This window comes from Poecilia formosa, unplaced genomic scaffold, assembly GCF_000485575.1.
Source record: "Poecilia formosa unplaced genomic scaffold, Poecilia_formosa-5.1.2 Scaffold624, whole genome shotgun sequence".
NCBI lineage: Eukaryota > Metazoa > Chordata > Actinopteri > Cyprinodontiformes > Poeciliidae > Poecilia > Poecilia formosa.
In genome coordinates this window covers 137,415-152,846 of record NW_006800563.1, presented here as the reverse complement: position 1 = coordinate 152,846, position 15,432 = coordinate 137,415, and the positions used below count along the sequence as shown (strand labels likewise).

The following is a 15,432-nucleotide window of genomic DNA, read 5'->3' as shown; positions in this document are numbered from 1 at the left end:
AACTGTTATTGGATGAATGTGTTTGCGTACATCCATGCACATCAGAATAGGGTTACTTGTCAAAACCAGAACAGTAATTGCTTTCTACTGAAAGCTGCCAGAATTTGATTATTTTCAATAATAGTTTTTGTCACACATAGTCATTTGCTACTACAGAAAATACAGGCAGACTTGGTTTACAGTAGAACATATTTAATTTAGTGGGTAGGGTGTCAGTCTGTAAGATNGGGTTGATTTTTTTTTAAAGGGTTTGAGGAATCCAAGGAAGGATGCAGTTGTGCATTCCAGTCCCCTCCACATATCAAAACACCAGATGTTTCGGCCAATATGAGATCGAGCATTTTATCAATAAAGGTTTTGTCATGTCCTGGAGGTCTATATACGTTAAGTAAAGTTACTTCATTTGAGTCTAATGTTCCCTTTACCAGAACAAAACGACCTTCTTTGTCTGTAATTTGTTTAGATACCTGGAAGTCCACATTATTTGCAATTAATATTGCCACGCCCCTAGTGTGTCCATTTGAGTAGGATGAATAAAATGTCTTTTTAAAACCCTTTTTTTTTTATTTTTCATGGTTCTCTTTGGTTAAGTGGGTTTCTTGCCAGAAGATTATTTGTTGCTGTTCTCTCTTCATCTTAGCTATAAGCTTTCCTCTTTTAATTGGATTCTGTAACCCGTGAACATTAATAGTTATAAATTTATATTGCTGTTGGAACATAAATCTTTAAATGAATAAAACCCTCTAACTTACACATCCAAGGTGACCATAACAGCAGAACATTTATAAAAATCAAAAACAAAGAACCTAAAACTTCTAACATTACAACAGGAACGACTTCAACAACAAAACGACTCATTAAGGAGTCTTGGATGAAGAGAAAATTCCCCATGGGACTCTTCTCATGGGGGGTCTCTCCAGTGCGAACTGACATAGCTCGTACGAGTATAATCTCAGTGCACGATCAGAGCCTTTAAACCGGCTCCCAAAAACAGTCATGTATTATCTACTTTATTTTAAATCGGTAACGTATTTCTTAACGTTGGCGAAGGTTAAACGAAGGATTATTATAATAATGTCTGACAGTGTCTCTATACGAGAATATTCATATCTTAGTCCACATTCTGGATCGGGTCACTGTGATTCCTTATCTTACCGCAATAGTTTTAACGAGCGGCGCTTAGCTTGAAAAGGCGGCAGCGTCTCCAGCTTCAAGACGAAATCCGCTGAGTTTTTTCCGTGCTCTCTCTCCGTGTGCGTCGGTGTTCCGACGTTTGGCCTCCACCGTCACCCAGGACAGTCTGTCCAATATCTCCATCGGCGCCGCCGCGGGNGATACAAACATCCAATCAGAACAGTCTAAACAAAAAGATGCATCACATCTTCTACACACTTCACAAACAGAAGTGTGTATGTGTTTTGCTCTTTGCCTAGTAAAGTGTTGTTTGACCCAATTTAAGATCATGACTGAGGTAAAACTCTGAGCTCCTAGTTGACTTAGAGTATAGCCTTTGTTCTCATCCTGAGGTTTTGGAATCATCCTTCCGTGTTTGTATTTTCTACAGCTGCTTGCACACTATGAAACCTGAGTAAGCAAATGATGATGACTTTACAAAATCTGTTTTAATTTCTGTCATATTTTTTTTGCAAATATAATGGATAATGGCGAATTTTTCAAATTACCGGTCAATCTACGTTCCTACCCTCATCTATGGTCATAAGTTGTGGGTAATGACCGGAAGAACAAGATCAGGGATACATTGATAAACTGAGTTTTCTACATAGGGTGTCTGGGCTCTCCAGACACCCTATGGTCTGGAGAGCATTGCGATAGGGTGAGAAGCTCAGTCATCCAGGAGGGATTCAGAGTAGAGTCACTGCTCTTTCATGTTAAGGCCGTTGAGGTGGCTCGGGCTTCTAGTTAGGATGCCTACTGGACGCCTCCCTGGTGAGGTGTTCCGGGCACGTTCCACCGGGAGGAGGCCCAGAGGAAGACCCAGGAAACGCTGGAGGGACTATGTTTCTCAGCCGGTCTGGGTACACCTTAGGATTCCCGCAGAGGAGATGGCCCAAGTGAAACCTGAGGCCTCCCTACTTAGACTGATACCCTCGCGACCCGACTCTGGATAAGTGGAAGAAAATTAATTAATGGATAATGGATACATCATTAGTTATCTGTTAGCAAAGATTGAGTTTGATCACCTGGACAACCTACTCTGACCCATGACTTTCAGTTCGGTCTTTTCCATATCTTGTGTTCTTTTTCTTAAAGAACTCCCGACTGTCCTCCTAGCTTGCATCTTTAATTAATTTCAAGTGTGACCTTTACAGCATTTTTTTCACATGTAAATAGTTGTAAAAAGAATATACTGTCAGTTTGCTAGAAGGCATGGAGAATTTAAATGTAACAAATTCATTGATGCTCAAAACTAAGACATTTTGATGAGATATTAGTGTAAAAATATTTAAAGCTGTAAATATAGGGAGAAGGCTTTATGTATTGGTTGTGAATATGAAAAACTGATATATTAAAGACGTGCATGAAAGTAAAACTTGATTTGTGTCCTTTTTTTGTTTTGAATGAAGTTCTATCATGTTCCATCTTATTACTGCATTTTGCTATAATGTTTTTGTTACTCATTTCAGAAAGTCCAATTCAAACACTACAAAGATTCATAGAGACTGTAAAATATTTCATGCTTTTTTGAGCACTATGCCTCACAAAGAGTGAAAACCCCAAATTCAGTGTCTCAGAAAATATGAATATCAAATAACATCAATGAAACAGTATATTTTAAACAGAATTGTCAGGTTTCTTAAAAGTATGTTCTTTTCTATACACTGAATACTTGATTGGGGCTCCTTTTGCATGATTTACTGAATCAATGCAGCATGGCATGGAGGAGATCAGCCTGTGTTTCTGCTTAGGTGTAATGGAAGCCCATGTTTCTCCCATGTTCCCGTGGGATCTTGAAAAGTCTAGAAAAAAGACTAAAATTTAATTTAATTTTGAGACCTCTTAAATAGGCTTTGCACTGAACAGTGAAAAACATCAAAATGAGTGACAGATCAATTGATACACATGGAGATGATGAGGCATCGCAGGTGGATGGCATGGATGAAGATTACTTGACGTGAGACTGACTATAACATGAGATAAACTATCTGTAGTTTATCTCATGTTATAGTTTATTGGACACAGTAAACCAAGAAAAGCTAACAAACTAAAAATTTACAAAGAACAAAATGAACGAAGAAACTAAATTCAAAGGAATAAACCTGTTACAAAAGCTTTTTGAGCAATAATTAAGATGGGGGAGACTTAGGAGAATATGGCAAGATCATAAAAAAGTATGAATTCATTTATTGTCACCATCCTCTTGTGCAGAGATTGTTAAAAATAACTAGTTCCAAAAACAGTGCAGTGTAAGAAATGCAATGTAAATACAATACAAACATAAATATGGTAATATTTACAGCATACACGCACATATCCCAGATATCACTCGATGTTAAATCAACGTTGAATTATAGTCAGAATGGTTGATTTTTGGTTGAAGTCAACTGACGATGGATCAACCATCAAATGACACAGTTTCAACAGTTAGAATTGGATGGCTATCCAATTCTAACTGTTGAAACTGTCATTGAATCAATGTTTTGTGGTTGAAATCTAATGAATGACATGCCGATGTCTGATCAACCTTTGATCAATGTTCAATCAATGTATACTGTTTTTCCGCACACCTTCCCCTCCTCTCCTCATCAGAGCTCTGGGTCAGAGCATTTTATTAGTGAGCGGGGGTTCTCACATTTTAAATTAACCACTGTAGAGGATAGTCGGTGCTGATTCCTTTCTTTTTTTTTTTTNAGCCATGCTATCAGGAAGTTTTGATTTAGTAACTCAGGATTGTTTATTTTGATGCAGCCTGCATCTGAATTTGAAAGTTTCCTTTTTTCTTGACATTATTTGATATAGGTAGATTTATTTGACTCGTGTATAATAGGGTACTGAGAACCTCAGTGTAAAAAATATTGTTTTACTAATTGCAGATTTTTCAATTGTCCTTTTGACTGAAAGGACAATTGAATACAGCTGCTGTATTGTGCCTGCAAGTATTTTGCATGTTTATGTCTAAACTTTGTTAATTTATTACCAGATCATTTTTACATTTTGTGAGATAGCATTTATACCTACCTATATGTTAAAAGCCTTTAACAGGTAGGTATTTATACCTATCTGTTAAAGTGAAAAAATTAACAGCCAATCCAGATGATCGGCAGTAATTGGTCATCGGCAGTGATCGGCAATCATGGGTGACTGGAATTAGAATCAGCAGCAAAAATCCTTTTTTTTGTCATTTTTATTCGCTTTTTGATCCACAAGTACAGCAAACATTCACTACGATTGGGAACCAACACACTAGATACCTGTTTCAAGCGAATTTCATCATAAGTATAACATCCCAAATGACATAGCAAGTTCACCAGGCTGTCTGTGGATTGTTGTTGGATCTAGGAGACGGCGCAAACGGAAAAGTGGGAGGAAGCAGAAACAGGGCTGCAGGTTCGGTGTCATGTTAAGGCTGAGAAAACAACCAAACAAGCCACCTGTTCCGATGCCTGTATCTCTCTAATGTCAGATTTCTGGTGCATAAAATGGATGATTTGGAACTACAACTCATTGGAAATCACAATGTCCGGGACCCTTAGGGATAGATTTTGATCATCTCTGAGACATGGCTAACTGCTGTGCCATATTTTCTGGCTTTAATCTCATTGTACATGTGTACAGTAAGAAATTCTAAATTCTAATTTTACAAAGACAAGATATGTCATTTTCAAATAGATAAATTTGTTTTTGGCAAATATTCATTCATTTGGATTTTGATGCCTGCTACACATTTTAATGACGTTTGGATAAGGCCTTGTTTACCACTGAGTTACATCACCTTTTCTTTTAACAAGACACAAAAGCTGTGTTGAAACTGAGGATACTAAAGGTTGAAGCTTTGAGTTATTTTGCATTCAGTTGCTCAACAGTCCAGAGTCTCTGTTGTATTTTGTGCATCATAATGTGAAACACATTTTCAACAGGAGTTCATTGACGTCTTTTTTTCTCAACAAGTTTCTATTCCTCTTTGAGCTGGAAGCCACATCGTCAATGATTTCCAAAAACAATTTGAAGTGTGGACTCATCAAACCCCAGGACACTTTTCCACTTGCATCAGTTCATCGGGCTAGCAGCGTTTCTGTGTGTTGTGGATATATGGCTTTCGCTTAGCATTTTAGAGTTTTAACTAGCACTTGTAGATGTAATAACAAACTGTTCACTGACATTGATTTGCTGAAGTGTTCCTGTGGAAATATTCGTTACGGAAAGATGTCAGGTTTTAATGAGGTGCTGTCTGAGGGACTGATTGCTGCGGGCACTCAGTGTGAGCCTTGCTGCTTACTTGCAGAGATTTCTCCTGATGCTCTTAACCTTTTAATGATATTATAGACTGTAGATGATGACATCCCTAAATAAAAATATGTGCAAGAGGAATGTATAAGATGTTTTAATGCTGGCAAAGATGTTGTGGCCTCACTCCCCATGAGGTCGATTGCAGCGAAAGCAATTTCTAGTAAGCCTATTTGAGGTGGTGCATTACATATGTCACAGGCAAACGATAGGGATTGGGTAAACTCATATCCATTCACTTACAACTTAAACAGAGTCCATGCTTCCAGATAACAATAATTTCTCAAAAGTCGATTGTCCAGTCCCTCTGTATCAGGAGTCTCAAACCCAATTTACCCCAGGGCCGCAAGGAGGCAGAGTCTGGGTGAGGCTGGGTCGCATAAAGGATTCCACAAAAAACATTTTAAAAATATCCTCAAATGTCATCAACATTTAATTATTTCTCCAATGCATGAACTGTAGGCTTTGGTTTTAACAAAGACATGATGAGCACAGACATTATATACGTAAACGCCTCATGGAGCGCCGAGTCCTGCGTTACGTCACCTCCATCTTGTATGTGGCAGCAGAGTGATCGGAGGTCCTTAATTCCTGTGCTGTGTGGACTTATTTTTCGGTTGTTTATAAGCGAATTTCTGGCTGCAAAGTCAAGTAATTCTGATCTTTCATCCTTACCTGTGAAAGGTAATGCCAATGAATCCAGTTTGTTTTATAAAACGGTTGAAATGTTTCCTATGTAGCTTAATTGGCCTGAAGTAACCGCTGACTGTTAGCGTAGCAGCTAATGTTTTCTAATGAGAGAGAGCTGATGAAAAACCGCTGTTAGAGGAGAAGTTCATTGAAAACCAGAGGATTTAGTGAGGAAAGATCAGTCAGGATCAGAGCTGGAGCTGCTGTTCTTCAGTCCGTTTCCAGCTCAGCTTCTCCATGTCGGTATTTAGCTATAAAGATGCTACGAGTCAGAGCCCAACATGCTGAAAACGTCTTATGAATGTGAAGGAAACGTATATGTATTTTCTATTACACTTTTGGATAATTTCNTCCTTCACCCCCCAATATTGTGACCAAATAGTATTATTAAAAATTTGAAATATTTATTTATTTATTTTTTTTAAACTTTATTTTTGAAGGGGGTTTTATACAGGGCAAGCCATAACAGTAACAAGAAGGGAAAGATACAAAAAAAATAAATAAATAAAAAATACAAATAAATAAAATAAAATATCATATCACAACCAGGACAATAAACGGCACTCAAAAAAAAACAAACAAACAAACAGAGAGGTCACCAAGGGAGGGAGACGGTTATACCATACAAAAAGATAAAACTAAACTGACAGATAACTGATAAACGGGTTGCAGTGTATGTAAAGTTCTGTGAAGAGTCAGGCAGGTGGGAGTTTGTTTCCATATTTACCAAGTCCTGCCAGGCTACTCAACACCTGACTCCTCTTATCGCACCTGATGACGTAATAATGGAGCTCAATTTACTCTCGAGTTCCTATATGTTAACCATTTCAACCAATATTTTTTAATTTTGTTTTCCTGAAGGCTGATGGAGAAGGTGAGCATTTCCAATTCCCAAATTTCTTCAACGATCGCTGACCAGTCTCTCAATGTCGGTGAGGTCCTACTAAGCCACTTTCTTGTAATTGATTTTTTTCCCTGCCATCAGTAGTATTTTCAACAGGTACTTATCCTGAGTGTTGAGTTCTTTTGGTAGATTACTTAAATATATAGTTTTAAAGTTGTGTTCAATTTCAAAACCAAGAATTACACTTATCTCTTTGGATACCTTTGACCAATAGGAATAAATCAATGGGCAATCCCAGAAAATATGAAAGTGGTCAGCCATTACATTATTACATCGTCTCCAACAAAGCCCAGATTCAGCTCTGCCGGACTAAGAAAATGTTCTTTTGGGGGTAATGAAAAACCTAACAATATTCTTCCAAGAAAATTCCCTCCAACATCCTGAGCTAGTGGTGGTGGAGTTAATTTGGCATATGTTTAACCACTCATCCTCTGTCAGTGATATTTTTGCCTCCCTTTCCCATGAAATTTTAATATAAAATGTTGATGTTTTTTTAATAGCTTCTAAGCACATATATAGTCTGGACAGCCTCTTCTTACAGGGTTTATCTTTGTAAGCATCAATGAAGACGTTAATGAGGTCCTGATCATATTTCTCCGATATTTTAATGTTCTTATTAAAGTGGTGCCTGAGCTGCAAGTATCTGAAAAAGTCTCGTTTGTCAAGGTCAAATTTTTCTTGTAGTTGTTGGAAACTATCCAGATCGGTTCCAGAGGAAATCACGCAGTATGATGTAAGGCCTTTTCTGGTTAGTTGATTGAATTTTGAGTCAAGTTGTGCTGGTACAAAATCCCTATCATGTTCAATCCATCTTAATAACCTAGTTTTCCTCTCTAAAAGTGGGTTGCGGAACTCTCTAAACCAGATGCTGAGGGGGACTTTTGTAGAAGCGCTCAACTCTTCTGAATATATGGTCTTGAGGTGTTTATCCCCCAGCAGGGCTTGCAGGGGGATGTCGATTTGACTTAATTCTAGTTCTTTCCATTTTGCTTCATACCCCTCTTCACACCAGTAAACCGCAAATTGTAGTTGTGCTGCTCTGTAATAATTTTCTAAACATGGGAGTGACATCCCTCCTTTATCTCTTGGTAATTGTAATGTTTTATAGCGTACCCTTGGTTTCTTATTCCGCCATATAAATCTGGAGATGATCCGGTTCCACTTGTTAAACTGCTTTGTAGGGATTTCTATTGGTAAAGATTGAAAAAGGAACAACAGTTGAGGTAGAATGATCATTTTTATGATTTCTATTCGGTTGTACAAATCGAGCATCAGGGGAGCCCATCTGTCCAAGTTATTTTTTACTTTATTAGTCATAATACCATAATTTGCTTTGTATATTTTGTTTAGGTTTCTGGTAATATTACCAAGAACCATGAAATACCTAAATATTTCATGGTTTTTGTTTTCCAATTAAATTTGAACCGATTACTTATATCCTCTCGCGGTAAGTAGTGGAAGCACAGGGTCTGAGTTTTTCCAATATTTAATTTAAAACCTGAATAAAGTCCAAATTGGTGGAGGCAGGACATGAGGTTAGGTAGACTGGCATCTGGGTCAGATAAGGTCACCAGAACATCATCAGCGTATAGACATGTTTTGTATTCTCTTCCCTTAAAAAAGATTCCCTTAATTTCTGGATCTTCCCTAATTTTTTGAGCAAGTGGCTCTATGAAAAGTGCAAAAAGAATTGGACTCAGAGGGCATCCTTGCCGGCATCCTCGTTCCAGAGGGAATGTTCCTGAAAGGCCACCATTTATTTTGATCCGGGCTACTGGCGACCTGTATATTGATTTTAAACAACTTATGAGTGTATTATTAAAGCCAAACCGGTGTAGGACCAGATATAAGTATTCCCATCTTACAGAATCAAACGCTTTTTCAGCATCAAAACTGATTGCTAAAGATTTCAAATTATTTCTGTTCATGATGTCGAGTAATTGTAACGTTCGCCTCACATTATCCTGTGTACGTCTATTTTTAATAAATCCTATCTGGTCTGTATCAATCAGTTCGGGGATGATATTTTCTAGTCTACTGACAATAATTGAAGTGAATATTTTATAATCAATGTTCAAGACCGAGATAGGCCGGTATGAGCTACATTCACTTTTATCCTTTCCTGGTTTAGGTATAACGGATATTATCGCTTTTTTCCAGGATGGAGGAGTCTAGAAATATTTAATTTAATTCTAACAGTCGCTTGCCAAAGAGAGGAATGACTCGACAATGAGGTTTTGTCTTTAATTCACGAAGCTATTAAATTCNGCAGATGGCACAAAATAAAGCTGCAGGTACCAACAAGGGCGTAGATCCCATCTCATTATTGGGGGGAACCATAAACAGGAAAATTTCTTAAGACCAATTTTGTGGGGGTCGGCAAAGTTACAGTGAAAAGTAACGTAAAATGTGGTTTAAAAAGTTTTTAAACCACATTAAAGCTGCAGGATCAAAAATGATCCTACTTAGAAAAACGTGTTTTTTTTAATCAGCCTATTGAGAAAAAAAAAAAACATTAAAATGTTGCTTAGATATGAATTTTGTTCAGTCTCACTGATCTAATCTCTGCTACACTTTTACAAAAATGTAAGGTTCTAAATAAAAAAGCTTTAATGAGTAACTATTAAAATTCCCCATAAACATTGATTTATTGAAATGGCTCCCAATTCAAGTTATGGACTGTTTAAATTATAACTTGTTAAGTTGCTTTATTTTTAACCCTTTTTTAATTTTGGCACATCCTGAATGACTGAGAACAAATAAGTAAATAGAAATTAATATCTGGGAAGTATCATAACTTACACATAACACTTAACACTTAAAGCACCAGGGTTTATATAGAAAAATATTCAGATTTTATTTTGTGGTTTTAAACGCTCTGTATTGAAGATAATGAGAAATAAATAACTTTCTTTTTTTTCTATCTGCTCTCGGCTCCCACACTCTGAGCTGGTCCACTTGCTCAGCTCCTCCCTCCTGTTTCAAACTCTTCTAATTAACTAAAACTTAAAGAGTTAAATATGAATGAGATGTTTGCTACCTTTGACAAAAAAAGCTTAAGTCTATGAAAGCAGTGTAGCAGTTTTGCTAATGAGCAACTCATGATTCAGTCAAAGTAAGAAAATAACGAACTGCAATCTGATCTTTATTGTTAATGTGTTTCTTCTTATTGAGTAGTGAAAGGAAATAAAATGTTTACATGTCTTTTGTTTTAAGTATTTACTTACTGGAGTTGCTCCTCCTACACTTTGGACTGAACCATTGTTCTAATAATGGTAGGGGGGGCCTAAAAATTAATTCTTATTTTTTCCTGAGATAAATGGCAGATTTAGTTTGTTCTTGGTTTGTTTTGCCTTTTCATATTGATATTATTTAAATGTAAATGTTTCTTCAGTGATTTTTTTTTTTTTGGGCAGGGGGACAATTTTAGACTTTTCCAATATTGAGGGGGTCCGGATCCCCCCCCGAGATTTACGCCTATGGGTACCAACTGCTCAATGGCTTCCATCTTGTCCTCACTCGCCATGAGGTTGATTGCGGCCTCATGCCAGGCTGCAATCACTCCCCAGCCTGGGCTACATATGACCAGCACCACTTGTTTTAAATTCCATACACCATTAACTAAAATTGGGTTGAGATAGACAGACAGTCTGCACCGTTCTCAATCTGGAAATCCAGCCACCAGCTTGAATGCTTTACGCCATGTGTTTGGTGAGGTGAACCTTACCTGTAATAGCTGGTGAAGGACATTCACTGAATTTTGCATTTAGAAGTTTTCTGCTGATAAATACATAACCACATGGACAGGACTTGCAGGCAACTGGAATCTGTAAAAAAAAAATGCAGATTTTTATATAATGCTAATATTAAACGATGTTTTCATGATGCTCAAGAGGGATTGAAAATATATGCCACCAGCAAAACAGGTACACAATTTTTAGTGTAATTTACAAATGCATTTGTCTTTTTTTTAGGCCCTAGCAGCAAAAGGGCTGCGAAGGTCCAGTCAATTACATTTGTTTTCCTGAAAATTAATTGCCGTTTTAGAGGCCCACACATATAAAAAATTCACCAAACTTTATAAATGAGTGAAATTTACATACACCATGTGTTGCACAAAAGAATGCAGTATAAAAATAGGTTAACAGCACCGCTGGGGCAACTTTCAAAACCCTGTTTGGTGCCCTTTCCAAGACTTACCCCAAAAGTTTCAACAACAAATAGGAAGCCAGCCATCTTGAATAGAATTTGCAATTTTGGTTTCAATTGATCTGTTTCAAATCAAGTCAGCATGACCTTACAGCACGGGGGATTAAAATTAGTAGAAATTATAAATTTCTGAGCATGTTATAATACAATAAATGTTTTTATAAGCCGTACAAAGAAAGTGACAAAGGTACAAAACCTTTGATTCGTTCTTTTCAGGTCCCTAAGAAAAGATCAGTGGTCAAATTTTGACATCACACTAGACCGCTCTGAGTAGGAAGTGTAATGTTTTACTTTGAAAAGTCTACGTTTGACCAAATAGTTGCATAAATAAATATTTAAGCAAATATTTATGCAGTATATACCAAAATACTCCATAAATATTTAAGCATATTCCAAATATGTGCATAAATGAATATTTATGCAGTATTTGCATAAGTATTGGTAGATCACTAGAGCTTAGAGTAAAGCTAAACTCACTCTAATAATAGTGAGTTTAGCCTCACTAAACTCACTATTAGTGAGTTTAGTGAGGCTGATTGTTTTAATTGCTAGAAGCATTAAAACAATCAGCACCAAACCATATTTATTTTCACCTAGGATTATGAAATTTGGTAAACATGTAACTTCTCAAGAATTACAAAAAAAGTCTCTTGGAACACTGGCCCCATCGCAGAGGAAGTTGGCCAATTTTGGATGAAAACCACCTTTTGTCTCTTTTCAACACATTTGAGTATACTTCTTCTAGAGTTTTCCAGTTAGAGACTTCTAAATGAGTTGTATTGTTTTGAAATATTGGCAATCAAGAGTTACTATCTTTTGTTGTTTCAAAGCATGTGGGTGTTGTCAAGCCTCAAAATCTGACTCTCACCATCGCAGGATCACATTAACTCTTTATTGTTCACTCTTTGGTTGGAGCCAGTAGTTGGTAAGTTTCTAAAACCTTTATCATTTATCCTCATTCTCTGATGGTATAACCTAGAATAACACGATGTGACAATCTACCAAATACTAAATGTTCACTGGTGATAAAATTGCACAGTCACAAAAGAGAAAAGAAGAGTTGCAACACTTTGGGACCTGCATTTCTGCTGTTCTAATGAAACTGTGCACATATAAACAAAATGCATTTTGTGAATTAACATTTTTTTAAAATGCAACTTAAATGTGTCATTATTTGGACTGTTGCCAACAAGAAGGCTCTGACAAATAGAAAAACGTGCCACTCACTGTATATGAAAGCATAGCATGCATCTCACCAACATATAAAGAAACCCAAAGGGGCGAGGATCCAGATTTCTCTCCAACAGACAACTTAATTAGATTACATTTAAATCCCTTAGAACTGTAAACATCAGACAACCTACCAAGGTTTTGATCCAACTTTGTCCTCCTGATAAAAGATTATACAGTAATTATCCAGAACAAATGTTATATTTTTCTTTCTCCCCAGCAATGGTGAACTTGCTTTTGGCTGAGAAAGAAATCAGAACTAGATATTCTGTTGTACACAAACTGACCTGTTGGTCACATTCAGGACAGGATTTAGTTGCCATTTTAACCTTCTTTGTTTTGTGGGCCGACATGGTCCTTCAGTTCCGCAGACACACGAAGAGCCGAAGTCAGACCTCTCTGAGTCGCGTGGACCGGAACCGGATCAGACCTGATGATCCCGCAGTAACACCGAGCCATGCAGTTGAAAAATATTATCTTAGACTGAGGCTTCGTCTGCTTCCAGGATCATGATCAATTTCTTTTTCTTCTTCTAGTGTCTTAATACAAATGTGATACCAACTATAATGTGCAATAGTTCCACCTGCTGGACTACATGGGTACGGAGCCCTCCAGGGGACATGGGGAAAACTTTTTTCTTTTGCGTTCCCTCGCAAAAATCTACTGATCAGTTCATGCGGCATAATTGATACTGTAAGCCTCTTACGGTGGCCGCCGTACTTTATGCTTTAATATAAAGTTATGTAAGGGTTTTCCATGTAATATCTCATTGTGAAATATCTGACGTTTTATATCTTTTTCTTTAGTATAGAAAGGCACCACAAACTTATGATATAAACAGAAACTTTCCGTAAGTAGGAAAGAAATAAAAATACATCCAAACTATTTGGACTATTTCTGAGTTATTATTGCGGGGTAATGAATCATCTGACAGTTTTGATCGTGTCTCTATTGTGTTGGTTGTCTGAATGGTTTAAAGTGCTGCTTTCAGTGCTGTTCCATCTTTGACTTGACAGACATAAACATGCAGTAAATAAATCGTTTTCCACCAAATAGTTAATAATAAACACGTTTTGACTGAGGCTCTGTAACAGCAATATGAATGAAATAAGTAATTATTGATATGACAGGAGCAGCGGCTTTGACACCTGGTGGTGGGCGTGTCGATGTGGGTGTGACGTCATCAAGTATGAATGGGAAGGAGCGGTGGTGCTGGTTCTGTGTGTGTGAGGAAGCGGGTGATCGGGTGATCATTCCTCGCCAAGTTTGGAGCATGATAATCAAAATGGAATTAACAGATAATTGTGACAGAACAAAGGTTTGGAGTTGATTGATACACAGACAGATAAGATTCCCCGAGTTAACCCAGTGCAGCCCTCTACTACCATTAGTTTGCCCTGTTTTATAATAATAAAACGTGTTTATGATTGTGACCTTGGGTACAGCTTTAGATCCTCTTTTTACCAGATCACACAGATAAGTTTGTAAACATGGACAGAGGCACTGCTGCAGATTAACAGTTTATTGAATTCACAAATATTTTATGAGCAAAAATAGTCAATTTATTTTATTATACCAAGTGACCACACTAAAGGTGGAAGTCTATGCTGGCCCTGGGATTCTTAAAGCTGAAAAATAATTAAAACCCAATTAGATAAAAATTTGACTGTTTGGGGGAGGAATAATAAAGAAAACACAAATACAACTAAATGCACTTAAGTGTTCCCCAACAAAAGCACACTCACACAAAAATCCTTAGTGAATACAAAGGAAAAGAAAGAAAACTCCCCTTCCACTGGTCTCCTCAATCTAAATAAAACAGCCTATAGGACCCAGGGACAGCATAGGTCCCAGTTTAAAACAAGCCAGAGGGCTGCAGTAGAAACTCCCTTTCCCTAAACAAAACCCCAAAAAAGAAAAGTTCTTTTTAATCAACAATAACCATCTAAAAATAAGTAAAACAAAAAATTGAAATTGAAACAAGTCAAAAACTGAAACAGTAGCAGGCCAACCTACACACAAAAGAAATCAAGTTAGACAAGAACATTAACCAGCCAGATAAATCATAAGAAACGGCCCTTACCTTCTCTAAAGGGAAACCAGTAAACGGTGCTCTTGACGTCACTCTCTAAAGTGCATTTCCTACAACAATCAGTGGCGGAATCAGACATAAATTCTAAACTCACTTCACAATCGATGTTAAACATGCCTTTGCACAAGTTATCAGCCTGCATCTGATCTCCTCAGCGATCTACCCACTTTTAAATGTAAATGCGGATTACCTGTGTCTTAACAAGCCAGATGCGCTCTGTCACAGCGTCTTCCATATATGGACTAGAGGAATATGCCCCGGCTACATTATTATTAATTCTTTGGTGCAAAAAACAGATTTAAAGTCGATTTATTTACTGCATGTTTAAAGTCAAGTCAAAGATGGAACAGCACTGAAAGCAGCCCTTTAAACCATTCAGACAGCCAACACAATGGAGACACAATCAAAACAGTCAGATGACTGATTACCCCGCTATAATAACTCATAAATAGTCCAAATTAGGATGTATTTATATTTATTTCCTATTTACGGAAAGTTGCTGTTTATATCATAAGTTTGTGGTGCCTTTCTATACTAAAGAAAAAGATATAAAACGTCAGATATTTCACAAGATATTAACATTTATGGAAAAACTTTACATAACTTTATATTAAAGCAGAAAGTACGGCGGCCACCGTAAGAAAGGCTTACAGTATCAATCCCCATGTCCCTTTGAGGGCTCCATACAAGGGGGTTCGAAACTTCTCAGGAAACAATTGATTTTTCCCCTCTAAACTTGTGTTTTTCAAAAAAATGTATGTTTTATTTATTGCTGACCTGTTCAATGCTTTTTAAGCTCAGTGTTTTCTAGTTAATATGCATGAAACAAAACAAATGCAGGCAG

At 37.1% G+C, this 15,432-nt stretch overlaps 1 protein-coding gene across 1 annotated transcript; it reads right to left on the bottom strand.

The window, feature by feature from the left end:
• Nucleotides 1–2,180: 2,180 nt before the first annotated feature.
• Nucleotides 2,181–13,044, bottom strand: cunh16orf87 (chromosome unknown C16orf87 homolog). Its single transcript, XM_016665814.1, has 4 exons — nucleotides 12,784–13,044; nucleotides 10,757–10,884; nucleotides 10,545–10,632; nucleotides 2,181–2,305 (listed from the first exon to the last, which is right to left on the bottom strand). Exons 1-4 carry the CDS (start codon nucleotides 12,847–12,849, stop codon nucleotides 2,198–2,200), a joined length of 390 nt encoding a protein of 129 aa, XP_016521300.1. The 5' UTR covers nucleotides 12,850–13,044; the 3' UTR covers nucleotides 2,181–2,197.
• Nucleotides 13,045–15,432: the final 2,388 nt, after the last annotated feature.

What these genes read in the sequence shown, in the direction of transcription:
- cunh16orf87 (XM_016665814.1), bottom strand. Translation starts at nt 12,849, where the DNA reads ATGTCGGCCCACAAAACAAAGAAGGTTAAAATGGCAACTAAATCCTGT. An exon ending in GTCCTGAATGTGACCAACAG is followed by an intron (nt 10,885 to 12,783) that starts GTCAGTTTGTGT and finishes TTTTTTTTACAG; the next exon opens with ATTCCAGTTGCCTGCAAGTC. An exon ending in TGGAAGCCATTGAGCAGTTG is followed by an intron (nt 2,306 to 10,544) that starts GTACCCATAGGC and finishes ACTTGAAATTAA; the next exon opens with TTAAAGATGCAAGCTAGGAG.